Consider the following 27,409-nt stretch of genomic DNA (forward strand, 5'->3'; position numbering starts at 1 on the left):
GAATATAAAATATGGTAACATATCTCTGTTCTTGAAAGTCGTGTTACACAGTAGATGATTGACTAAAGCTCGAGTCATTTAATATCTGGAAGCAAAAAAACGGATGTATCTCGGAACCATCTTAATGTAATAAAATTGTTGAATACTCAAAATGAAGGTCATTTATCGCACTTTGAAGGAAAAATAACGAAAAATATTATTCCGATTTGGTTTTGATGAAATCTCGAACTTTTCTTTGAATACCACTCATCATATTTTGGACACTCTGTTGGCTAACCTGAGCGGCCGTTTTGTTCCACCATCTCTTATCTCTGTCGAATCTCGAGTCACCTTTCCACTCTTCTTCAACTTCTGTTTGACAATTGCAAAATATATCTCAATTGGGCGGAATTTGGGTGGAATGATTTCCTTTTCTAAGACCTTTACCCCGTTGTCTCGATACCACTGCACAGTGGTTGAAAAGTCCATTTTGACGCTCTTAATTAATAGCAGAGTAGGATTTAGAGTAATGACGTCTTCAGCAAAGTTGATGAGTATCAATGACGTTTATATAAGGTCTGGGCCAAAGGGCTTATTGGTGTTAGTGAAATGTGAAAATGTTTAGTGGTGTTCGTATTTTATTGCAATGCTTATCTTTTTACACGAAACAGCTGTTGGCAGTGACGTATTTCTATCTGTTCTCAGTATGTTGGCAGTGACGTATTTCTATCTGTTCGCAGATGTTCAGCAATGTTTACAACATTTTTGCTTCTAACACCAGCAAGCTGCCTGTTGGCCCAGACCTTATATAAATGTCATTGGATGAGTATGACATGCTTCATCTTTTGAAGGCATGGGTTTTGTGATTAATCCCCCTAAAAGTGAAATGAAAAATTTATTTATCCACAATATGCCAAGATAAATGGTTGACGTCTTTAGCAAAGTTGTATCAAATATGGTTACAAACATCTTTGCTGAAGACATAAAAGTCGTAAATTCCACTCAAATCGAGAAAGAGACCGTTGATTGAGGACGGACTCAAAAAAAAAACGTTTTTCATCAAAACACATATTTTCTTTAATTTTAGGTCTTCACTATGTTGAACAAAGTTGATTGGTATACTAAAATACATATTTTTCTCGAACATACTATACCTGCATCATTTTAATACGATGAGTAATTGATACATTTTCCTCTATTTTCCACATATTTTAGACTTGCGTATCTTTCTTAGGTGCAAGAAAGTGCAGATGAAATCAAATGCATCTAAAACTTTATTAAAAGAGCTTTCAAATGGTGGTAAACTTGTCCGTCCACGACCGTCTGCTGGAGAGTTGCGATCAAAACAAACACCCGTTGATAGGCTTTATAGAAGTCATGTAAACAACAAGGGGATACTGTGTTTTATACCGCGCAATTAACTCGTTTCTATAGTAACAGGCTCCATAAACAAACTTCCCACTTCTCAGAGCTTATAAAATTCAAGAAGTGCACATTTTATTTTAAAACGGTTCCCAGAAGGCAAAACTGAAGCATCAAGAACGTAAAAATCTGTCAAATTCAGTTAAACTTGTGAGTCGATAAGTGTTTTCCATAGTGCTCATCACTGTTTTTCATCAAGCGTGAAGCAATTGTGAAAGTATATGAAAGAATGTAAGATAGAAGAACTGCAGAAGCCAACAAGAGAGATACTTATTCTGCCAAAAAAAACCGGACAGCAGAGGAAGCTACGAGAGCAGGGCTTTGAAGTAAAAAGGCATTATCTGGTGGGCTTAATTTCTTTTAATTTTTTCAATTCATCATAACAAGTGCTAATGATCTCTTTTTTTTTCTTGATTCAATTTAAGTTGAAATTGATAAGCGTGATCTCTTGTCACTCTGGTCAAAAACGAGTGGAGGCCAGTCATCAAATCAAAATTCAACTGCGTTTATGAGAAGTTACTCAAGTGTTATGCCATAAATGTGAATATTATGCCGGATTTGGCTGCACATGTCGGAAAACCCGTGAAAACGATTTGCGACTTTTTTCAAAAGCTTTGGACCAAACATGCTCGTGCATGGTTGTCAAGTGTCACACCGAGTATTTCAGTAAGCCGTTCACGCTTCCGGAAAACGTTTTAAACTTGCTTCCGTCTACTTTTGAAAATGCGAAAAGTGTGGCAGGACGGAAGGTTGTTCCTTTCGAAGAATGTTGTGAAACAACGTAGAGGAAGAAAATTGCAGAGGTTTGGAATAGCTACCAACTTAATGAGCTAGCATTTGCAGATGAAAATAAGTTGGTTCATTCTTTGAAAAAGTCCCTGAGCAACCCTATACCCGAATACACAGATCTACAAGCTTTGGCTATGTTAATCGACACCAACCTATCGAACCTGGTATTACTTGCCAGCTCGTATTCATAAAGTATTGATACACGGATCAGCCGTGATTGGACATTTTCTTGTTCCAATCGGTCAGCTTTCTGAGAAAGCACAGGAAGCAAGGAACAAGGATTGGAAGAGGTACATGTATTTAACCAAAATAACAATGAATAAATTAATAAAACTTTTATTTAACAGATACCGAGAGTTCAATACCCGCAAGCAATCAAGATCGCTTACAAATCGTGATCTATTGAACTGGCTCCTAGTATCATCAGATCCATTGATTACTAGCATTCGTGGATAGCCTAAAAAGCACGAGAAGCCATTGTCGAGCGATGCTAAACAGCTGCTAGCAGAAGAATCTAAAGGAAACGATAATGATTATATTAATGGTTATGATTATGATAATAATGATGATAATTGAATATAATACAAAATATTGACAACAAAAATGCAAAACCAATCGAACAAAACGAATTTGATCAAGAAAAATATGTGGTTGTATTTAAGTTATATCATAAAACAGAGTAGAGATATGGATATTTGTTTTGATCACAACTCCCAAGCAGACGGTCGTGGACGGACAAGTTTAACACCATTTGAAAGCTTTTTTAATGTAGTTTTAGATGCATTTGATTTCATCTACACCTTCTGGCACCTAAGAAGGATACACAAGTCTAAAATATGTGGAAAATAGAAGAACATTTATCAATAACTCATCCTATTAAAATGATGCAGGTATAGTATGTTCAAAAAAATTAGTGTATTTTAGTATACAAATTAACTTTGTTGAACATAGTGAAGACCTAAAATCAAAGAAAATATGTGTTTTGATGAAAAACGTGTTGTTGGGGGTCCGTCCTCAAACAATGCTCTCTTTCTCGATTTGAGTGGAATTTACAACTTTTATGTCTTCAGCAAAGTTGTTTGTAACCATATTTGATACAACTTTGCTAAAGACGTTATCTCGAAATTGTGAATAAATAAATTTTTCATTTCACTTTTAGGGGGATTAATCACAAAACCCATGCCCTCAAAAGATGAAGCATGTCATACTCATCAACTTTGCTGAAGACGTCATTACTCTAAATCCACTCTCCATGGTGCTATTAATTAAGAGCGTCAAAATGGACTTTTCAACCACTGTGCACTGTAGAACTTCTCCGCTGTAGTGGCAGCTTGCCAAATCAGGCCAAAACTGTACAGGTCCATTGTGAGCCTTAATGTACGGAAGAATATGTTTTTTCAGGCATTCCTGTTTGTACATTTTGGAACTGCTTGTTTGTCACGAAAACCCACGGCTGCAACTACCTTGCCAGATCATAAGCCTTCTTGCTAATTTATCGGCAAAAACGAATTTGAACTTGCCATTTTCACGTAAATTTCGTCGTCTGTGAGGATGCATCCTTCGTACTTTGTAAGAACCTCATTGTACAACTTCCGGGGACGTCTTTTGTCCACTAGCTTCTGCTTCAGCGTCCTGTTTGGTTGCTTACTGGTCCGAAAATATCGAATTCCATCTCGCTGACGAATCCTTCTGACGGTGCTTTAGCTGGCATTGAATTTCTTGACCATATCATAATCCGACAGCCCTAGGTTTGCCCTAATCGTTCTCAACACCTTCAAATGCAGCTTTGGATCCTTAGTTCCATTACGACGCTTACTATGACCCTGCCGATCGATAGTATGCCGCTCACAGGGTTGGTAGCAGGTCACTTTTTAGTGACTTGGTCATTATTTTGAAGCCAGTCACTAAAAAGTCACTTTTCGCACCAAAAAGTCACTATTTCCCTAAAAATAGTCACTTTATCACAACTAAAATAGAGTGAAATGGAAAAATCTCAACACCATTTTTAAATTGAGTTCTTGGCACTAACGAAGCCTACAGCAGTTATGACAAAATATGCATATCTGTTGAAAAATTAACAATTTTAACCAGGATGACCGAAAAAAATGCAAGGACCTTTGAAACACCAGGATAAATACTGGGAAATGTCTTCAATTTCGATAAAAAAAATCGGGGAAAATATACCTCCTATCTCCAAAAATTAATTCTAAACCTAGGAAACTTTTCAAGGGTATTTGTCTGTGCTAGATTTTCAGAAGTCTTTGAAGAATTATTAAGAACTTAAAAAAAATCAAAGGACACTTTAAGACAATTTTAAATGAATTCTTGGAATGACACCAAGACATTTCAGAGAAGAATACCAAAGTACAGACTACGAAAGCCTTATGTAAAATTAAATGCTCTGAGGGTCGATTTCTTCACCTCCGAAGAAATCTTAAAGCAGGTTTATCCATATAGTTAAACCTGGTTGAAGGCTTAGGCGGAGGTGAAAAACCCAGCCCTGAGACTTTGCTTTTGATTATTGTTTAAATTATTAAAGTTATAAAATTCAACTCCTGGAAATAATTCCAATATAATTGAGAGAATTCTATGATGCTTGGATGAGGATTCTAGGTCCAATTCTAATAAGAATTCAAAACTAGTTCTGACATTTTTTATGAGAACTCTGATGAGATTTCCATGAAAATCCCGCGAACTCCAAAGATGATCTCATTGCGAATTCTGCCGTGATTTCTGAGGATCCTTCAAGAGAACTCTAAAAAGTTCGAAATAAATTCCGAGAAGAATTCCAATGAATTCGGGTTTTGAGGGTTCAATCTCAAAGGAATTCTTCGAAGAGTTAAGGGTATTCTGAGATGGATTTTTGTTTTGACAATTCTGAGCAAATACTATGGAAATTCCATGGTATTCCGTTGAGAGTTTAGATATAATTAGAAGAATTGATGAAATGTGATTTTAAGTTTCATGACAAAAACAGTTTATTCCAATATTAAACCTTATTAGAGTTTCTCAGTCATCTATTGGTTATCAATTTATTATATAAAAGTCACTAGGGTAGAGCGCTACTTCGTCGTAATCGCCCATTTCCGTTCTATCAATCAGAAAAGATCAATAATATCAATGATTTCACCGTGCACAAATCAAACATAGGTTTGTTTCGATGCGTTAGTTCATTAGCTACAACATAAATCCTGTTAGAGCGAATTGTTCTTAAAACAAAAGAAGCGCACCTAGCGAATCCCCTTTTTCTACGTTTAGCCGTAGGACGAAGAAAATCCAATGGCGTTTCTATGCGTTTGGACGGAATTGAAACTCGTAGAACGAATTTAGAATCAAGAAGCAGTAAAGGGTGATACGGTCAAAATTTGGTCAAGGGAAAACGCGTGTAAATCGGTGAAATCGTTTATTTAAAAAATCAAATTAAATTTCTTTTTCAAGTTCAATTAGTATAAAATTCAGGAAAAATATTCAGTTAGGCTTCCGCTTTTCCAAATCCGAATTGCCGGGCCTTACGCTTGACCCCTGCCATCAGATTTTGTACAGCCACCTTGTCCACCTTCTTCGCCGCAGAAAGCCAGTTTGCCTTGAACTGCTGCACGCCCTTAGCAGTTTTTTTGGTCTTCTTTAGGTTCCGCTTGACAATAGCCCAGTATTTCTCAATTGGGCGGAGCTCTGGCGTGTTGGGAGGGTTCTTGTCCTTGGGAACCACCTGCACGTTGTTGGCGGCGTACCACTCCATGGCCTTTTTACCGTAATGGCAAGATGCCAAATCCGGCCAAAACAGTACGGAACAACCGTGTTTCTTCAGGAAAGGCAGCAGACGTTTATTCAAACACTCTTTCACGTAAATTTCTTGGTTGACAGTCCCGGAAGCTATGAAAATGCTGCTTTTCAAGCCACAGGTACAGATGGCTTGCCAAACCAGATATTTCTTTGCGAACTTTGACAGTTTCATGTGCTTGAAAACATCTGCTACCTTTCCCCTTCCTTTTGCCGTATAAAACTCCTGTCCCGGAAGCTGCTTGTAGTCGGCTTTGACGTAGGTTTCGTCGTCCATTACCACGCAGTCAAACTTCGTCAGCATCGTCGTGTACAGCCTCCGGGATCGCGCTTTGGCCGTCGTATTTTGTTTATCATCGCGATTTGGAGTCACTACCTTCTTGTAAGTCGATAGTCCGGCTCGATGCACGGTTGTAGACGATACACCCAGCTTATTTGCGGCATCTCGGAGAGAGAGGTTAGGGTTTCGCTTGAAACTACCGGCAACTCTCTTTGTCGTCTCAGCGGCTTCCGGTTTTTTATTTCCCCCCGATCCAGACTTCCTGGCTGTCGACAAACGTTCCCCAAACACTTTAATTACATTTGTAACGGTTGATTTGGCAACTTTTAGCGATTTTGCCAACTTTGCGTGCGAGTAGCTCGGATTTTCGCGATGCACGAGCAAAATTTTGATACGCTGCTCTTCTTGCTTGGACGGCATTTTGACAACTGAAGAGTGAATTCCAAAATCAAAATAGGAGCAACATTCTACACACACACACCTTCAAAATGAGGGGTGTTCAGGTTTTTTAAATGCAAAATTGAACGAAATACGTCAAGTTGATATTGACCAAATTTTGACCGTATCACCCTTTATTAGATTTAAACAATATCTCAACAATTTGTGACTCTTTATCAAATCTAACGTATGGAAAGGTGAATAAATTTAGAAGTCATCTTTGACAGAAATATTCCATTTCTGTTAGTTAAAACTCGTTCAGAAAAGAGAGGTAAAGTGCGCGTTGTGCTTAGTAGGACGGAAATTAGATCAAAAACCCTATTTGGTCACTATTTCACTAAAGTCACTACTATTGACAGCAGCACTACCAGACCCAGGATCGATAAAAATAATTACCTCGCCCAACGTGGGGCTCGAACCCACGACCCTGAGATTAAGAGTCTCATGCTCTACCGACTGAGCTAGCCGGGCACATGGCTTCGAACATCAAATAATACCAACATATGCCTCCCGCACCCAGCACAAACCCAGCCAAGCGAGACAGGTCAAAATGATATCCCTTGCTGTGATACGCGGAAATGATTATAATAAGACGTTTATGAAGCGCGGCATAAAGAACATCGAAGAATGACGGCGCGACGGACGACCGATAGGATAGTGAAACGGGGCAAGTTGAAGCGTTATATTGTCCGACTGGCACCGATACAAATGACTAATGAAGGTGAAGTGCTGGGGCTGTGCTATTTGCGGCAGAAAGGGGAGGGCAACCGTATGAATTTGGCTACACCACACGTTTGGCTACACGGTAGTTGGAGCAATGGAAAACTGCGCAGTAAACCGCCGGATTCAATCAAGTCCACTCTCGGCGATTAGAGATGAATTGATGGAGGGAGGAAAGCTCCGAGCGGGGTGCGAAAACAAGATACAGCCACACAGAAGAACAATCAACTCTGCTGTTGTGTGCGGTATCCAATTGATCGTTACAGGCTAATTAATTTTCCATATTTATTTTTTCATTGTTCGATTCCGCAGATTACAACCTTGGCTTTCAGTTGGTGACTGAGCAGAAAGATGCTATTTTTTGCGAATCACATTTTTCCGCTTTGCCTAATTGACTGTTCATTCAATCACAATTAGTTCGATTCTTGGAATAGGAGGCCAAAGTTTCCTGAGTTTCCATAATCGACCGTGCTATCTTCTAACGAAAAAAGTCCCATCGCAATGTTGTTGAACTTTTCTTCCCAAGCTTGGAGCAGGCACTCCAAGCCGGACTCACGGAATCCATTCTTCGTGGCCTCCCTCGGGCATTACACCGCGTGTCTTCTGGGAAAGTATTTATTGAATTTTTTCGCTTTTCCCAGCCAACCAACTCCGGGCCTCCGAACAGCACGACTTTAAGGACGGGGCGAAAGACACCATTACCGAAAAAGAGGAGAGAGAGAAGGAACACGAAAGCACAACAAGGACACGCTACATGCGGGCGGACGTGAGATGTACTGGGTTCTGGGTTCGCTGACTTTTTCCCCCATCCACTTCTCTCCCGCGTGCTCTGGTGTCCTTTTAAACATACCCCGAGCGATAACAAATACTCTCAAATGCAAACATTTTCCCAGCAGTCCTACACTGTTCACTCAACCAATGGATCCTTGGCTGTTCGGTTCGGATACGGTTTCATGGCAGCAAGACACAGAAGGGGACCGTAGAAATGTATAATCGTCATCAGAAATCTGAAGTGTTCATTGAAAAGTTTTCAAAACTTTGCCATTGTTCTATCTCTGGAATCCGTGCTTCACTATTTGTGTCGAGTTGAGTGGATGCAGCAGCTATGGCTATAGCTGCCCTTGCTACGCAGTATGCACGCACACAAGCTTTCCAGAACTAGTAGATTTATGCACATGGGATAATGGAATGAAACGGCTTGCCTGTAGGGCTACCAGTTGTTGGATTGTTGATCTTTAATTATATACCAGGGCGCTGACAACTAGTAAAGACATTTTTAAGAGTAGATGCCGTTCGAAGCTTAGAGCTCGGATGATGTTCAGGAGATCTCCATGGTGGGTTCCAGTTACTATAATCTACCAGTTTGATGGACACTAAGGAAATATTTTATATTAAAGTGACTTCGATTAAATTTTCAATTATCTCAAAATTAAAGGAAAATTCATTCTTTAAAATGTAGTATTTGATAATGTTGACTTCAAGCCCATGTAACAATTCTGCAATCATTTGGCATCCACTCTGATTTATGATGATTTTATAATGGCAATGAATAATCCATTTAGTTTAAATACAGCATTTCACAGTGTAAAACGTTCCTGCTTAATAGTTCAACTTTTCGCTGTTTTAAAAACCTTTTACAGTTTGGCGAGAAGTCAAAAACTGTCTTGTTTTAACATTAAATTTAAAGTAGTTCTCAATCCCACAATAAAACTGTTCCATGAATCAATCATAAACTTCATTAGCATTTTTTTTTAATTAATGTCTTGATAAAATACTCTATAAACCTGTTCTATCATTATAAAAGCAATCATAAAAACCATTAGGTTTTAAATGAGAGTAAAAGGCATATATTGTTGCCTTTTAGGCTTTTAAAAGTGTATCATAAAATCTCCTCTGTTTACAAATTGAACTTTAAGGACGGATCCTCATAGTGAATAAAAACCAAATTTATGACAAGGATATCTCGAAGGATAAACGTAGTTGGAGGAAAAATCAAGCGATGCTAACGACCGTAAAGAAGTCGATTTCAGTAAAATTTAGTTCTTTAGAAGAACCAGCACGTCCGGCGAAACGGGTACCATCAACGACTGAGCATCTGGTGGAGAAGAGTGGATTTAGCGTGGTCTTCAAATTCTTAAAACATTGTCAAAACAGTCTGAAAACAGACCACCCTTCTCCAGACCTTGCGAATAAATGAAGATCGGAATAACTTGCGTCAGTACCGACAGCAAACCACTGAAACTGTCAGTTAGCGGACACTAGTTGGTTTCCGATCCATAGCTGCGATTTTATTCGGCGAAAGGGTCATCACTTGGAAAAAAATCATTCAACCGTACATTCCTGCATCGTTTCACGGTGCACTTCCAGCACCATCCGGAAGAAGGGGATCTTTTCGGGAATGATCGAGGTTACAGCTGTGCGAAATGCGAAATGTTGTGAACACTTTCTAAGTAACTGCTTCCAAGCCATCGGGAGAGAATCGCCTGGAAGAACGCTGAATCGCACAGCGCAACTATCGAAAGATAAACAAACTTTGACGTTTAACTTTTTGCAGGCAACTTTGCCTCCATAAATGCTGCCATAAATCTGAACGGGTTAGGATCAAGGAAAATGGCTTTAGATAAATACAATTCAGTACACAAGTTTTCTTCATAAAAGCCATTTCAAAACCTTATGCATTTGTTAAGGTTCAATTTACTTTGATGCTTTTTGGAAAATTTCAAAAGCAGTTTTTTCCGACGCATTATTTCAGATTGCAAAAAGCTCGCACTATTCGATTCCTTTTGATATTTTACACAAAATGACGCGAGCTTTTTGCAATCTAAAATAATAAGTCGAAAAAAACTGCTTTTGAATTTAAAAAAAATGCATCATAGTAAATTGAACCTTAAGGATTTCTTGAAAGCAAAATAACTTTTCCTCAAATGGCCCATGAAAATCAACTTTTATGTCTCCGCCATATTACAATTATTTGGTTATTTTTTAGAATCTTCAATTTTCAATCTATATTTCCTTGGATAGAACTTTAGTTTAGCAATGAAAAAATATTTAGAATGCAAAAATCATGAGAAACAAAAAACTTGGCTTAGCTTAATGATCGATCTGAAGAATAGATTTTTTTTCTTAATGTTAAGTAATTAGTAAAATCGATGCTTTCCGTGGGCGGACTCGATGACTTCGATGTTTTCAAGTACATTTCACATCAAATGTAAAAACTAGGCCACTTCATGAGAACCATTTTATAATCTTGGAAATTCACCAGGATTTTTATACGATCAGTTTTTATTTTAATCGGATGGTATTTATGAGACCTTTTTTATCTTGATTGTTGTTTTTCTAGTGAACTTAGCAAGCAGCTAGAGTAAATGGCTCGGAAAATGGTTTAAATTGTTGCCAAATAGCTTTTATTGTAGCTTAAATACGGTTTTGAAATGGATATCAATGCGTTTATCGTGCAACCATTTTGCAGTAAATCAATCTTGAAGAGCTTCGAAAATATACTTGTCGGGCGAACTCTGATTGAAGCCCTGTGAACAATCCAACGCATGCTCTATGATAACTCTACAAGAGATTTAAACAGTGTCAATCAAGTTCAAGTTATGCCAACAAAAAACAAATAAAGTATATTCGAGAATATAAAAGAAAATATATACAATACCACTTTTCTATTCTGGAGATCGAAAGAAAAAATGATGAAAGATTCTAGTTCACATGGTTGACATGCGTTCGTTTATTCCACTTTATTCCACACAATCAATTTAAGATAGATGAACTAGACTTAGGAACATTAAACTTTAATTCCCGCAAGAAGAATCCATAGACAGTCGAAACGTAGGATGAAAAGGTAGTAGATTGTTCCGTTTCACTCAGTCTTGGAGTCAGAAGGCCGTTAAACCTAACCTTAATCACCATCTGAAAAAAATTGCAAGGTAATATAGTTTTGTCACTCTGTGAACTGGTGTTTCACTCTGTGGACCTTAAAACTGTTGTGCAAACCCAGGGAAGGATATACTTACTAGCAATTTGGATTTACACCTCCATGTTTGCTTTATCAGACGCTCGATCTTGTTCGGACATCAGGGTTGAATGCCTTTGTTTCTGTAATTTTCTTCCTATAATTTCATTTTGCGTGAGAGCCATCGTCATCATCGGATTTGAACTCTGATACCAACACATGATCAAGGTAGAAACTGGCTAGAGGGGTTTCTTAAGCGGAATCAAACCCTTTCCTTTCGGAAACCTGAAGCTACATCTGCGGCTCGAGCAAGAGGTTTTATCAAATTTTCCGTGGGTGCTTTTTACGACATTCTTTGTGACACATTGGACAGCAAGCAGTTTCCTCCATCACGCATATTCAATGCTGACGAAACCGGTATTAGCACGGTAAATTTGATAGTTTTTTTTTAACATATCTCATATTTACTTAAGGCATTGTAACTAACACAGGTCTCTCCGAAAAAGATGAAAATTGCTGCTAAGAAGGGTGAGAAGCAAGTAGGGTCCATAACATCGGGTGAGAGAGGTGTATTAACCACCGTAATGATGTGCATGTCCGCGTCAGGGCAACATGTGCCGCCTTACATGATTTTCCCCCGAGTACGCATGCACGATGCTCTTAAAAAAGGAGCACCGAATGGCACGAAGTTCAACTGCAATCCTTCCGGATACATGACCAGTGAAATCTTCCTCGACTGGTTTAACCACTTTCTGGAAAACGTAAACCCTACGAAGGAAAACCCTGCACTCCTGATAATTGATGGCTTCTGCTTCCACACCAAAAATCTGGCATTTTCTGAAAGAGCTCGTGCTAATTTTGTTACAGTTCTCGTGTTGCTGCCACATTGCAGTAACAAAATGCAGCCCTTGGATGTGGCTTTCATGGGACCATTTAAAAGTTACTACACGAGAGCTTCTGAGGACTTCATGCGTCAATACCCTGGACGAACCATTGGACTATATGACGTCTTCGAATTGATGGGTGCCGCTTTTCTCAAGGCTGCTTCTGCTAGTGTGGCCACGAGTGGTTTTCGGAAAAGTGGTATTTGGCCATACAATCGAAATGTCTTCAGTGATGATGCCTTTGCTCCAGCTGAAGTTACAGAACAAGTCCGATGGTAGTTGATGAATCCACAGTACAGCAAGTAACACTTCCGGTTTTTACCATTGATTCAGTTGTTCCACCAGAACACCACGATAGCACAGACGAGCCTTTAATTGGTATACCAGATTCTTCTGTTGTCGCTCAAGTTGATCCAGTTTCTGAAACCTCTCCGAACTCATCATTCAACATCACACCGTCACAAATTTTACCTTTGCCGAAGATGTCTATTCCTAGAGTAACAAAACGAAAGCTTATAAAAGAGAAAACGGTGGAATTGCTTAGGGTGTTCATTTTACCCCCAGTTCCCCTATTCGTAGCAGTCGTAGAAGTTTGTAGTGATATAAGGGTCTCTCTGATCTAATGGAAACCGTTTAGTGAGATGAAGATCGTGTGTTCAATTCCAAGCTCCTACCCATTAAAATGTTCTGAGGGTCGCATCAATTTGAAAAACAGTGAAGTTGTAAGTACTTTAATTTATTGTATTTTGATGTGTATTTAAATTAAATTAAAAAAAAAACATTGCAGCTTTGTAGCATGTGGCAAGTAATTAAGCCGTGCTGGAAGATTGGTGCCCGCTATTGTTTTCAACAACAAAGAAACAACAAAGCAATCAAAGTTAGGCCCAAGCGTGGGCCCGCGGTTATGCTCACTGTGGCTACTTCTTATTGGTTGAGATAGGGGTGCCACTTCCCTGGTTGCGTCCAATTCGCTTCAGTGGTTGCCGAGAAAAACGACTTAGTTCCCTAAATCGTGTTTTTCGAATGTTGTTTCGTCGATATCTCCGGATCCAGTTGACCGATTCTGTAAAGATTTAAAAGCGTATTATGAGACCATGAAACCTTACATTTGGTGGTTCTTACATCAAACCTGTTCCACAAGCAAAACCCGCCCGTTGCCTCTATTTTTTGAGTGGATTTATTTTTTACAAGATGGAATGTTTTCACTGCAGATGACTTCTAAATTTATTTACCTTTCCGTACGTACCGTAAGATTTAGTAAAGAGAAACAAATTGTTGAGATATTGTTAAAAATCTATCACTGCTTCTTGAACCGTCGGATCTCTGAAATATATCATATGACATCTATCAGAAATAAATATTCGCAACGATTCATCATGAAAAGTATGTTGTAAATAGCTATAACTTTTGGACCTTTGGATTTTTCGAGAAAGTGTTAGAAATTTTACTTTTATGTACTAGAAACTAATTCATTAACAACATATATTTTTAGCATTTCTATACATCATGATTGGCTTCAATATCGCATTTTTTTGCCAATTTTAAAAATTTGGCTAATTTTTTGAAGACTGAGATCTCGACAGTATTTTGATACCTAAAATAGAAATAAAAAACAAGTTATTGGGATGCAGAATTATAAATGCTTAAAAATTCAGACATTTTTTAAAAAAATATGAGCTGCGAAAATTCTACTGAATGAGTTTAAAGAAATTTAAAAAAATGTCGATTATGATATTTTTTAATTTGGATTTTTTGTTAAGATTTTAGCCATAATCTATTTTTCGGGGACCGGGATTTAGAAAAACAAAGAAAAAATTTTAGCTTGGAGAAATTTTCAAAATTGCGCAGCTTAGATAAATTATAAAAAAATTCCAGGACTGAAAACAATAAATTGAGCCTTGGACAATTAGCAATTTTTTTTTAAATCTAGTCAAATTTAAGGGATCCTGGTAATTTGAAGTATGTCTGTGAGATTTTTGAGGATAATCCATAAGATTTTTCAAGTATAACTTAAGGGGGTAGTACACTTTGAACGTCCAAAAAGTAAGGCATTTTCGTTAATTTTTTAAGCAATAAAACACTCAGGGAGGGCAAATATGTTATAACCTATTTATTAGTCATCCTTCGAACTACAATTTGTATTTTTTTGAACTCGATTGGCGTCTCCCCGTGGCCGGTGTACCAGGTCGCGCGGAAGTCGGAAAACCTGATTAGTAATGAATTTTGGGTTAGAAATACGCAGCCCGATTTTTTTTTTAAATTAATTTTTTCAAAAGTTGTGGCCTAAGGAAAAAAAGGTCCATTTTTTCACCCTAAAATTGCTTACAAAATCGTGGATTAAAAATCAATTTTTGACAAAATCGAAAATGTGGATACGTATTTCTAAGCAGAATTTAATTCTGAACAAGAAAACCTAGGCGATATCCAAATTTGATGATAACTGGTTAGAGTTATTGCCCACGCCAGTTTTTTAAAACCCCGTTTCGAGATAAACGCGTTTAAAGATAAAAATGCTCTCTCAGCACGCCGGTACATGTTTTAGGAAATCGCTTCATAAAGCGGTAAGGAATATTCTGGCGGACTTGAAGTCTTTTCTAAATTAAAGTATACATCCCAAGGAACATTTTAAGCAAAAAAATGCATTTTTTTTTAAATCAAAGTGTACTCCCCCCTTAAAAGGCATAATTCCTAGCATTTTTAAGAGCTCCTTGGAATTCTGAGTTACCTAAGTATTCTTTTTTTTTTTTTTTCCTTTATTAACGAGACTTTTAGCCTTAGGCAAGCCTAAGTATTCTGAATTACTGTTGAATTTGGAATTGCCTTAGAATTTCAGAATTATAAGGTAATTCTAAAGAAAGTTGATAGGGAAGTGTGAAGCGAATTCCTTGTGAATTAAAAGGAGAATTCCAAGATAATTCTAACTAGGATTCCATCATAACTCGTATGACAATTGCATTAAGATTGTGTGGAGAAAGCGTATGGAATTCTGAAGGGAAACCATAGAAAATACTTAAGATGACTTTAAAGGATCGTTGATGACAAATTCAAGGAACTACTGGGAGCATTTGTTAGGATATCTGAGAAGAATTCAATGGGTATGCTCTGGGTGATGCGATGTGGCTTCTTTTCAATGTTGACAGTGCTATTATTCGCCTCCGGTTGGCAGCAAGCGTTGCTTAACAGTATTATGTGTAAAGCTCAAGCGTAGCTCTTCGACTGTTTGTTTACGTTCGTAAATTCGTAAATGATTAGAGAGATTCAAAATTATGTAATTTTTGGCGAAAAAAAGTTTAATAGTTATTTCGGTATATTTGAAAAATTTGGCTTACAAAATCACTAGAGAGTGTCCACAGTTACATTGCATATCTTTCAAAAAGCTGTAACATTTTGCCCTTTGGGTTAATTTTAATGAAATTTTGGGTGAGTTGGCATTTAGTAGTTTTGAAAACTGGAGGCGAACCAGCCCAAGGCTGAAAGCCTCCCTAATAAAGATAAATTAATTAATTAGTTTTGAAAATGGATTCGAAGGAACACGGGAAAATTTGGCACACTTTCCTGAACATCCCCTATATTTAGCACCGAGCTATCGGAAAGATTTTTTTTTATATATTTATTAAGGAGACATTCGGCCAAACGACCCATTCGTGCAAACGACTCATTCGGCCAAACGGCATTCGGTCAAATTACCCGGAACCATGAAATCCGATTTATTGAATTCATTCTTAGCTTATTCTGATTATTATTATTATTCACATTTCAAGCTTATTGCTTATCGCATATTAGCTTATTGCATGCTCTCAACTTAGTTTTCTAGATGCACTCCCACAGTTATTAATTGAGAGCATTCGAAGCCCCCTTTTATTTTTGCATTAGTATTATCATAGAGGTAATTCTAAGACCAGAAGGTCCCGAAGAAACGAGCTCCACTTTTTGGCTCAGCTCTGGTACTATATTCGGTCTCAAGCTAATCGATTCACCCCTCGAAACATAGGAAAATTCACTAACCCCTCATTTTATCTGTCAAACTTTCATAGCAAATCAAAACAAACATAGTGTAGTGCTGGAATTTATACTAGAATGGGGTACGTTAGTCGATTTGCTTGGGACCAATAGGCTAGTCAAGTAGTGAGCCAATTTAAAATCGTAAGTTTCGTATTGATTGTTGGTATTATTGTGTAGCAAGTACATGCCCAGGGAAGTCGTAAATATGTCAACCTGAAAAATTCCTGGACCGGAAACGAACCCAGCCACCTCTAGAATGGTCTTACTTTGTAGCTGCGCCTTTACCGACTGTTCTAGCTATTCTTGTTCCAGATTGTTCTAGATTTCATAAATTAACTGGACCAGATTTTCCCGAAAATGACATGGCACCGCTGTTCAGACGTCATATCGATTGGAAATAACGTTTTCAAGTTATGATTTGTTGAGACATATCGAATAGGAGGAACAGGCGCAAATGACCCCGAACATGTTTCAGAATTTTACTCCTTGCCAAGATATTGTCATCTGATTTCATCGGAAGCTTCTTCCAGAGGTCCTTCTTGTTTCCACAAAAGCTTCTTTTGATTTCTGCGTTCATTTCACGTTCATCAAACTGCTATAGGGTAAGTGTATCAATTATGGCCATGGTGTATTCCAATTATGGCTTGTAGAATTCCCATAGGCCTTAATTGGAATACACCATAATAGGAACGTATAGCCATAACTGGTACATCTACCTTAGCAAGTTTCTATTTAACCGTTTTCAACCATCCCAGAAGTATTTTCGACATCCCCGTTCTGATTTCTTGAATACTTATTTTTGACTGAGCATGGAAATGTCTTGATTTTTCCCAGAATTCTTTCTGGCCTTCCTCAGAAATTTGTTCTAACTGCTCTCGAAAAACTCATTCGACTTCTTCCGGAATATTCTACAGATTCATCTGGAAAAATTTCTCGTAATTATCACCGACAAATCCTTTGAAATTTGTTTCCCAGGAAATTGGAATAGAATCGGGAAACGTGGTTTTTGGTTAATTTACTGGGAAAAGTATTCCATGATGTCCCGGATAGGGAAAACTACGTCAGAGTTACCTCCAGGATTGTACCCCCCCTAGGAGCTGCATGAAAGGTGACACATAAGGAAGAAGTTTTAGTTTGTTTACTAAAATGAACCGCCCATTTTGTTATGGCAAGTTTTGCTATAAGAAATGCTCCTCGTGTTTATTAGCGAAATTCACATCGAGCGTTGATTAATTGCGTAGGAAATTAGTTTTGCACGGCATTTGTGACCAGCATACACCTTCGAGGTCGTATGAAACAGGTAAAAAACCATCCAAATCCACCCATAATTTTTTTTGTTTATGTATGGCAAAATAGTGAACTTTTCGTGAAAATTAACGGCAAAGAACTCACCAACACTGGGAGAACGTGAGTTCCCTGCCCACCTGTCATAAAAACATCTCGATACCAACCGGTGGAAACTAACGATTTTAAATTGGCTCACTGCTTGACTTGCCTATTGGTCCCAAGCAAATCGATTAACGTACCCCATTCCAGTCGAACTTCTAGTACTAGTGGTTTTTCGTATGTTTCGAGGGGTGCATCGATTAGCTTGGGACCGAAGAGAACTGAGCCTCAAAGTTGAGCATGTTTCTTCGGGACCTTCTTGTCTTAGAGTTACCTCTATGATTGTACTTAAGCAGTTCCAGGCCAAATAACTAAAAAAAATATTTTATTCATCCTTCTCCGACTTGCATGAAACTTTGCATAATTGTTTGTTATAAAATCATTCGCATTTTTCCTAAAAAATCGTATTTTTGGATCTTGTAGTTTTTTTTTTCAAATTGGCTTCATTGACATTTTTCAATCAATTGTAGCACGAAAACTTCACTTCTGATCTAAATGTCGTCTGAGACTAAGTTGTTGAGAAAAGTAAAGTCTTTCTTGAAAAAATGTACACAGTAAAAATTCGAAAAAAAAATGTTAAATAGTCAGATATCTCAAAGTTATCTCAAAAAGACATAGGGGAAATGGCTCTAATGTTGGCCTATGGATCTAAGATTGGGCCCATCGCTAAAAGTCTGCTATTAATCAATTTGACTAGATGAACGCGTTATTAGAACGGTACTAATGGATATTTTTGGTCGCTATTGAAAATTTAGTCGATTGCTGAATTTATGGGCCCTAATTAGGGATATTTAGGCCGACATTTCATACATTTCCCCTATCTTCAATTTTAATAAATTTTGTATAGGAAAAAGCTCACGAAAAATGTAAACGTTTGGAATATTTAAAAGTGTGGAAACTTGAATACAGGTATACCTCAATATAACGTAACTGTCACTTTTGACTTCCATCGCCGATTTCTCGCAAACGATCATTCAAACAAGCAAAGTAATAAAACCATTGGACAGATGAGATAATCCCCTATTGGTAATATTATTTTGTATGATTCAATTGTTATTAGGGATATATTTACGGTGGAAGTCAAAATTGATAGTTACGTTATATCGAGGTCACGTACTAGTAAAAAGTCTAAAAATTTGACCAATAGTTCTTATTCTACCGTTTGAAGTGCCGATGGTTTTAAATATTCCAAAAGTTTGCATTATTCATCAGCTTTTTTCTAAACAGAATTTATTAAAATTGAAATTATGCTTTTTGAGATATTTGAGTTGTTATCACTATTTTGGAATGTTGACTCAAAAAAAAATCCCGTTTTGTTTATATTTTTACCTAAAAGACTTTACTTTTCCCTTCAACTTTGTCTCAGGCGTAATTTTGATCAGAAGTGACGTTTTCGTGCTACAATTTATTAAAAAAATGTAAAAGACGCCATTTTGAAAAACAACTGCAAGAGACAGCCCTATGGGGTGACCTAGGACTACTTATATAATAAATCTTATTTGTAACTGCAGCAGGAGCTTGTGTTTTATGAATAGGAATTTGACCGGGATTCTCCCTGTTTATAATCTTTAGTATTACGCGCTTGACACAGATGGCCCACAGCGGCTTACGACGAGCAACTGATTCCGATCAATAGCGGTGCTAATGATTTGCGTGCGGCTTCTTTCTCCTTGTATGGATGCTCATGTGGGCTGCAGCTCGCTGCTTGCAGGTAGCCTTTCGTTGTGTACTGGAGAACACCACCACTCACCACGCGGTGATTGAATAAACACCGTTTGGTGAGACCGAAAAGAATTCAATTTTGAAATCTGTGTTAGGGAAATCGCTTTTCGCAGGAAACCGGTGATAATTTTAATTATCATAGCAATAGTGACATTTAGAAAAATGTAAAGTCCAAATTTTAACGAATTCGTAGAAAAATTCCTATCGATTGGCGTATTAAGAATGAAAATCCATCATCTCTGGACCAACTTTCATGCCGCGACCGACTTTGGTTTTTGAAATCGCACCCCCAATGTTGCCTTAAAGTACATGGTATGTTAGATTTAAACATATCAAGATAGAGCTGGATTTAGGCGTAACAGATTTTGTAAACAATGACCTTTTTCGATGATTTTTAGGAATTCAAACCAACATAATCTCTGGTAGAGGAAGTCTTACCCTACCTGATGGTGATGTTGATTTGCGTGAGTGAGCCTTGACTTTCAAGACATTTTTTTTTCTTTATTATAGAGATTTTTAGCCTTTCAAGACATCATCGAAAGAAGTAATTGTTTACCAAAGCTGTTACGCCCGTATTTCCAGCTCTATCTTGATATGGGAACTGACATCCGATTGATGACCTTCACAAAAGTCCAAAGAATACTCTTTTACAAATTTATGGTGGTGCTGAAAAGGACCGTTTTGTCGTATGGTTGAGTAATGCTGAGCTATTAGGGTGTTAAACACAGATGAGGCTGGTGAGCATAGGCTTGGCCTGAGTGGTTCACAGGGACTCATGAAGAGCTACAGATTCCGATCAATAGCGGTGCGGTTTCTTTCTCCTTCTTTGGATGATCATGTGAGCTGCAGCCACAATAAACACCGTTTGGTGAGACCGGATGGAATTCAACTTTGAAATCTTAATATCAAAGAAACAGTTGCACATTCGGGCAGTTTTCAATAGTGACATTTTGTTAAATGGTAAAGTCTCACATTGAACAGATGCGTAGAAATATATCTGATCGATTGGCGATAAAATTATTGAAATTGGTCCAGGAGCAGCTGAGTTATTAACGTTAAAAATCTTTCATAATTTTGTTACATGGTCCATTTTCGGTTTTCACAAAGTGTACCCCCATATAGAAATCACAGACGTAGTCCTACGTCTAAAAAATCAAGAATGGCGGAGTTTTGCAAAAATGTGAATGATTGCCCATAACAAAGAATAATGCGAAGTTTCATGCAAGTTGGAGAAGGTCGAATTTTTCTGGTTCGTCATTTGGTGTGGAACTGGAGGTACTCTGAACAGTACCTTATTAATTAATTGTGCCAACTGGCAACCCTAGCTCCTAGAAGGATCAAGATGGAACCAGTGATGCTGGATTAATCCAATTACTGTGACAATCGGAACGTAAATTCATTTCCATTTAATATCTAGGTCAAACGGAAATCGTAGCGAATCCAAGATTCCACTATGCTAAGCCCCGAAATTATGATTATTGACAAGCTTTTCGAAGCCCCCCCCCCCCACAGCGGTCGTCACAATAACAAAGCCTTGCAACGGCGATGTACCTACATACCTACATCGTTGTCGCTCAAAGTCCTCAGCACACATCTTTCTTTACACCCTTTGCTCATCCGTCCACGCGTCTCGCCTATTTGCATCAACCTCTAAAGAAGCAAAACATATGACCAAGTCTCAACAGCAGCAGCAGCAGCAGCATGCAAGTGATTACCCTCCACTACATTGGATGCGGTTGTATTGGTGCCAGGATCCTTCCAGTTCTGCCAGCAGTCTGTGCTGGAAGCCAACGAAAGGACCTGCGCAATGGGGAACTCTCGACGAACATGTAGAGGCCATCAGCAGCAGCAACAACAACATACATTTCATCCTGTGTACTGTGGACGTGAACACTCTCGGCGATAACAAAGGAAAGGAAATTTGTTGACGAACTCTTGAACCCATCGTAATCAGGGGGTTGTGGCTGGACGACAGTTTTCCAAAAATTACGACGAGTTTGGTGAAAATCTCATTCGAAAATGAGGCCCTTGCGAGAGAATTTCGAGTGTGTAGTGTTGATTTGGATTTACCTCGGCTTCGGTTGAAACGGCAGTCAGCTGGTGCATTTTTTGTTTGGTGAGGCAGCAAAATGGAAAATTCGATGAAAATAGGTGTTTTGACAATTTTCGTTGCTAGAAGTTTTAATCCTGAATTGCTGATTTGGTCGTCTGAAGAATGTAAATTTTTAGTGCGTAGTTCGTGGCAAATAATAATGGGTTCTTTATTTTTCTTAAATTTCGTTTCAGATTCTCCACTGGAAGGAATTCCACACAAAGTGCCAGTAGCCAGTGACAGTGTATTGGTGCGGGAGTTTTTATCAGAGGAATCTGATCCTGCTGCTCCGAAGGATGCTGTACTGTGTCTTTGTCCGCCGTCGACGTCGCGTTGAATGAGCGAACGCCACGACGCCAAAAGAGCTCGTCGGTAGTGAAATTAGTGCCAGGCAGGATATAACATACGTACGCCCAAAGCGAAAGCGAGGGGGCTCTTTATGAAGTGATAAAAGTTAATTGAAAAATCCAAACTAAAAGTAGCCAAGTGCTGCGTTTTCTGGGGGGAACGAATCGAAGTGTATGTGTGCACACGTGTGAGTGTTTGCATATTTGGCATTCAAAGAAAGGAAAAGTGGTCCTGGTCTGGTCGGAAGTGTTTTCGCTGCAAGTCAGCCCCGATTCAACGATTAGGTCTACTGTTTTGCTGAATCTCGTGTTATTTTCGCGTTTCTCACCAGCAGTGCTGTGAGTTTTTTGCCAATCATCGTCAAGTGCTAGTGATAGTGGTGTTTTGCGATTTTTCAAGAGCCGCTTCGATTCGTGCAGGAAAAAAGCGGAAAGCGAAAACTCTACACTCGATTTAATCCGCGCCAGTTGAGAATGGAGTGAAATCCCATGTTCCAGCACCTCTCGCTAGCATTGAAGTAGCGCAAAAAAAAAGTAATACATAAATAAAATCCATCATCCAGACTCGTCAACGGCAGGGGAAGAGCAGCAGCAAATGTGCCGTGATTCAGTCGCCAGTCAGTGTCGGATGCAATGGTGATAATTCATTCATTCGTTCGTCGTCGCCGCTGTCGTTGTTGATGCCAGCCGAACTATCCGCGTTATCAGGCTAGTAGAAGGAAGCGTCAGTATCCACTTCCAAAACACGAGTGAGATTCGCTTCCACATGGGGTTGTGTTGTTGAAATGAATGGATCCGGAGTTAGGGCGACGACGACGACGACGACGATGATGATGACGCCATGACGACGACGATAGCTCCGCTTTCGAGGACGATGATGGTGCCGATCCATCAGGACCAACAGTCGACTCGCTGTCGAGGGTACCGAAAGTGAATTCGCGGAATTTAAAAACAAATATCCTCGAAACAAAAAAGAAGAATAAGTGTGTTCCAGTTCTATTCGGGTACAATTTCCGAAAAAAAAAATCGCCCAAGAGCCAATTAAGGCCCGTAGTCTTCAATCAGAAGTCGTACCGTGTAGTGTAGTTAGGGGTTTCGCCGTGCATTGGAAAAAAGTGAGTGCATGCAGCAACGAATGAGCGGTTGTTTATTATTTCTTGTTCAATTGCATGGTGAAGAAGAATAGAAAGAAGAAGAAGAAGAAGCAAACGCAGACGAATAGAATCGAAATAACAACCTTCACCGATATACAACAACAAGCTAGCCTGCAGGCCAGACCAGTTCTGTTTTGGCTGAGGCTGCTGCTTGAAGCAGACAGGGAATAGAAGGAGGAGGCGGAGCAGGAGGAGCGGCAGTCGGCAGGCGGCAGTGTTTGGAAAATGTTTCTAAAATGTGGATTAATCGTTTTCACTCTTCTCGTCATCGACATCGAAAGTGGTAAGTGGCATGCCGAAAATCGAAACGAATTTTATAGGTTCCTACCTACCCGCACCGTTTTGGATTGGGTGCTTGCGGTGCGAGAGCGGTGTTGTTGTGATAAATAAGTATTTGGCTGTTGGGGGAACGGGGGAAAGTTGAACAATTTGCCGACGAGAACTGCATAGAACTGAGTCAGTGACGGTGGCTGTTTTCTAGTGTTGATGTTGATAGTCATTTTGTTTGGGTGGTGAGATCACCAGTTTGTAGCGTTCGCGAGAGTGTACAGCACGAACACCGTTTAATGTCAGTCTGGAGAGGTCACATGAGGGCAGTAGTTTGATTGAATTGATAAAGGCTCTTGATGTTTTGATAATGAATGTTAGGACGGTTGTCCGCCAGCGCGAATTGGAAAACGCCCAAATTTTGCGTTTTGCCTGTATTCAAGAATTTTGAGAATTCTGTTTGCTAGTTTGGTGAATCCTATGCTGTTTAGGTTCCTCAAGAATATGATGAGAGTCAACTAAAAGTGTCAGTTTGGGGTTTCAATTAGTATTGGGTAATTTTGAATCGATAAATTCTTTTCAAAATGTCGGAAAAACGAAGACAGATTTCGTTGAGGACAGTTCAGATGTCATATGTTTTTAAAGTGAAGAGCTGGGGGCGTTGTACATGGCAAGGATGAAGGACGTTTGATTCCTATAATTTCTTCCTTTGCTCGAGCGGGATAGCTTGGTTTTAATGCAGCAAACCAAATGCAAAATATTTTGTTTTGTTTCTGAATCGGAACCAAAAATCGAACGATAATGTTCGATCCAGTAGATTTTTGGTGTGTTTCAGATCGATTCAAAAAAAAATTGGTAGGGCTATGTACAAGACACGACCGCATGGTTGACGTAGACTTCCTTGGAAAATCAGGGAATCTCAGGAAAACTTATTAATAAGTATGACTAACTTTACCAGTTTCAAGCAACTTAATTACTCCGTATAGTTTAAGGATGGTTGTTCATTTCAAATTTTAAATAGAGTTACAAATTTGTGGTTGCTTGATGCTGCATTTTTGCAAGTTGAGCAAGAATTACTCAAATAAAAGGTTATTTTGATGATTTGGCGTGTTGACACATTGCTGAGATCTTGAGCGTTGATAAAAATCTTTTTCCGTAGACACTAGACGTTGTTATTTGGTGCAAAATGTAACCTCCAAAACGTTATGTGCGTCGCTTAATAGATGTTACATCTAATTGAGTCTAACGACGTAGATCCTTTTGGCACATTGTAGTGCTGTTGAGTAAATTCAAGAATCGATTTAAGATTTAAGAGAAGAGTATAATTTTTGGCCTTGTTCGTATTGTGTTCTTAACGGCCTAATTAGCTCAGAGAATCAACTAAATGGGAATTTAGGATAGTGGTCTTGTTTGGGTGGATTTTTTGTTTGATGGCATGGAGTAGCACTTTTATGATTGAATAATGATTAAAAACACGTAGACAAGCATTGCCTCGATAGTATAGAGTGGGTTTATTGAGTATTCTACCGATAGGTAGGGTTCAGTTGTGGGAGCTGCCACAACATTGAACATTGTTCTTGTATCACAAAATCCGCTTATAACAAATTACAGCTCTTTTTACTTAACGTGGCATCAAATTGCAGAAAATAGGAATGGAGCCTGGACGTTTGAATTGGCTTTAATCATACCTAACACATCGTAAACAAATAGTCCGCTTTCAAAATAAACTTTCAGAACCAATTTCAGTCACCTCTGGGGTACCCCTTACCTTAACAATCAGACTAAGGCCTTGTTGTCCTCTGCTGTCCGAAGAAGTCGTCTCCATTCTACTCGATCCATGGCCACAGTTCGCCAGCCTCGTAGTCTGCGAAGGGTCCGCAGGTCAACTTCTACTTGGTCGATCCACCTTGCCCGCTGCGCGCCTCTTCTTCTTGTTACTGTTGGGTTGCTTTCTAGAACCATTTTCACTGGGTCGTCGTGCGGCAAACTTACGACGTGCCCAGCCCACCGTAGTCGCCCAATTTTCACAATGTGGACGATGGATGGTTCTCCCAGCAGCTGGTGCAATTCGTGGTTCATTCGCCTCCTCCACGTTCCGTCATCCATCTGCACTCCACCGTAGATGGTACGCAACACCTTCCGTTCGAAAACACCAAGGGCGCGTTGGTACTCCACGAGCATAGTCCAGGTCTCGTTGCCGTAAAGGACCACCGGTCTAATCAGCGTCTTATAGACAGTCAACTTCGTGCGGCGGCTAATTTTATTCGACCGGAGCGTCCTCCGGAGTCCAAAGTAGGCACGATTCCCTGCCATAATGCGTCTTTGAATTTCTCTGCTGGTATCATTTTCGGCGGTCACCAGTGAGCCCAAATACACGAACTCATCGACCACCTCGATTTCGTCACCGTCAATCTGAACTCGGGGTGGGAGGCTAACATTGTCTTCCCTAGAACCTCTTCCTTTCATGTATTTTGTCTTTGATGCGTTGATGGCAAGTCCAATCCGCCAAGCTTCAGCCTTCAGTCTGATGTACGTTTCCGCCATCGTCTCAAAGTTTCGCACCACACCTTCTAACGCGATGTTGAACAGCAGACACGAAAATCCATCACCTTGCCGTAACCCCCTTCGAGATTCAAAGGGACTCGAGAGTGTCCCGGATACTCGAACAACGCACATCACTCGATCCATCGTCGCCTTGACCAATCGCGTCAGTTTATCCGGAAATCCGTACTCGTGCATAATCTGCCATAGCTGATCTCGATCGATTGTTTCGTATGCGGATTTGAAATCGATGAACAAATGATGTGTGGGCACGTTGTATTCGCGGCATTTCTGCAAAACCTGCCGAATAGCGAAAATTTGGTCCGTGGTAGCGCGGGCACCCATGAATCCCGCCTGGTATTGCCCCACGAACTCTCTTGCATATGGTGACAGACGGCGGCATAGAATTTGGGAGAGTACCTTGTAGGCGGCGCTCAGCAGTGTGATCGCGCGGTAGTTGCAGCAATCCAACTTGTCGCCCTTTTTGTAGATTGGGCATCCACTCCTCCAGTAATATCTCCTCCTCCCAAATCTTAGCAATTACCCAGTGCAGCGCTCTAGCCAGTGCTTCACCACCGTATTTTAATAGCTCACTTGGTAGTTGATCTACACCAGCTGCTTTGTTGTGTTTCAGCCGACCGATCTCCTCCTCAACTTCTTGAAGATCAGGGGCCGGTAGCCTGTCGTCTTCTACGCGTGCTCCAAGGTCTGTTTCCGTGACACCTTCGTTTTCTGCTGCTTTACCGTTGAGGTGCTCGTCATAGTACTGCTTCCACCTCTCAATCACCTCACACTCGTTCGTGAGAAGGTTACCGTCCAAGTCCTTGCACATATCGGCTTGCGGCACATAGCCTTTGCGCGAACTATTTAGCATCTCATAGAACTTCCGTGTGTCGTTTACGCGGAACAGATTTTCCATCGCCTCGCGATCTCGGTCTTCCTGCTGACGCTTCTTCCTTCGGAAAACCGAGTTTGTCTGTATCGCTCCACATTCAATCTCGTGCGGTGTTGCAGCATTCTCGCCCGTGCTGCATTCTTCTCCTCTACTAACAGTTTGCATTCGCCGTCAAACCAGTCATTTCTTCGGTCCAGGATTGCAGTACCTAGTGCCGCTGCAGCAGTACTACCTATGGCGGAACGGATGTCCCTCCAGCCATCTTCAAGAGAAGCTGCGCCAAGCTGCTCTTCCGTGCGTAGTGCAACATCCAGCTGCTGCGCGTATTCCTGGGCAACTCCAGCGTCCCGTAGTTGCTCAATGTTGGGTCGCGGCGTTAGACTTCGACGACGACGACGACCGTCGAGAGTTTTGAGCGCATGCACGCTTCTCTCTCGTCGTCGTTTCGGGGCAGTACACGTTGATGATGCTGTAGTTGAAGAAACGGCCCTTAATCCTCAACTTGCACATTCTCGCGTTGATCGGCTGCCAACCAATCACGCGTTGGCGCATCTTACCCAGCACTACAAAGCCGGTTCCAAGCTCGTTGGTGGTGCCACAGCTCTGGTAGAAAGTAGCCGCTCGATGCCCGCTTTTCCATACCTTTTGTCCCGTCCAGCAAAGTTCCTGCAGTGCTACGACTTCGGAGTTGTGTGGTTGAAGTTCGCCATAAATTAACCTATCGCAGCCCGGGAAGCCGAGTGATTTGCAGTTCCA

General features: G+C 39.8%; 1 protein-coding gene and 1 non-coding gene across 5 annotated transcripts in view; one reads left to right on the forward strand and one right to left on the reverse strand.

Moving 5' to 3' along the window:
• The window catches only part of kuz (zinc-dependent metalloprotease kuz), a 299,784-nt gene that overhangs the window by 17,847 nt on the left and 254,528 nt on the right, over positions 1-27,409 (forward strand). For all 4 annotated transcript variants that reach the window (XM_065223435.1, XM_065223447.1, XM_065223441.1 and 1 more), the window contains exon 2: positions 21,644-23,233. In XM_065223435.1, the coding sequence (XP_065079507.1) occupies positions 23,176-23,233 (58 nt within the window). In that variant the 5' untranslated portion in view covers positions 21,644-23,175. The remainder of the gene's footprint in view (positions 1-21,643; positions 23,234-27,409) is intronic.
• TRNAK-CUU (transfer RNA lysine (anticodon CUU)) lies at positions 7,087-7,159 on the reverse strand. Its single transcript has one exon. It is a non-coding gene; the product is annotated as a tRNA-Lys (tRNA).

This window comes from Ochlerotatus camptorhynchus, unplaced genomic scaffold, assembly GCF_037179485.1.
Source record: "Ochlerotatus camptorhynchus isolate MF236.1 unplaced genomic scaffold, CSIRO-AGI_Acam_v1.1 ptg000017l, whole genome shotgun sequence".
Lineage (NCBI taxonomy): Eukaryota > Metazoa > Arthropoda > Insecta > Diptera > Culicidae > Ochlerotatus > Ochlerotatus camptorhynchus.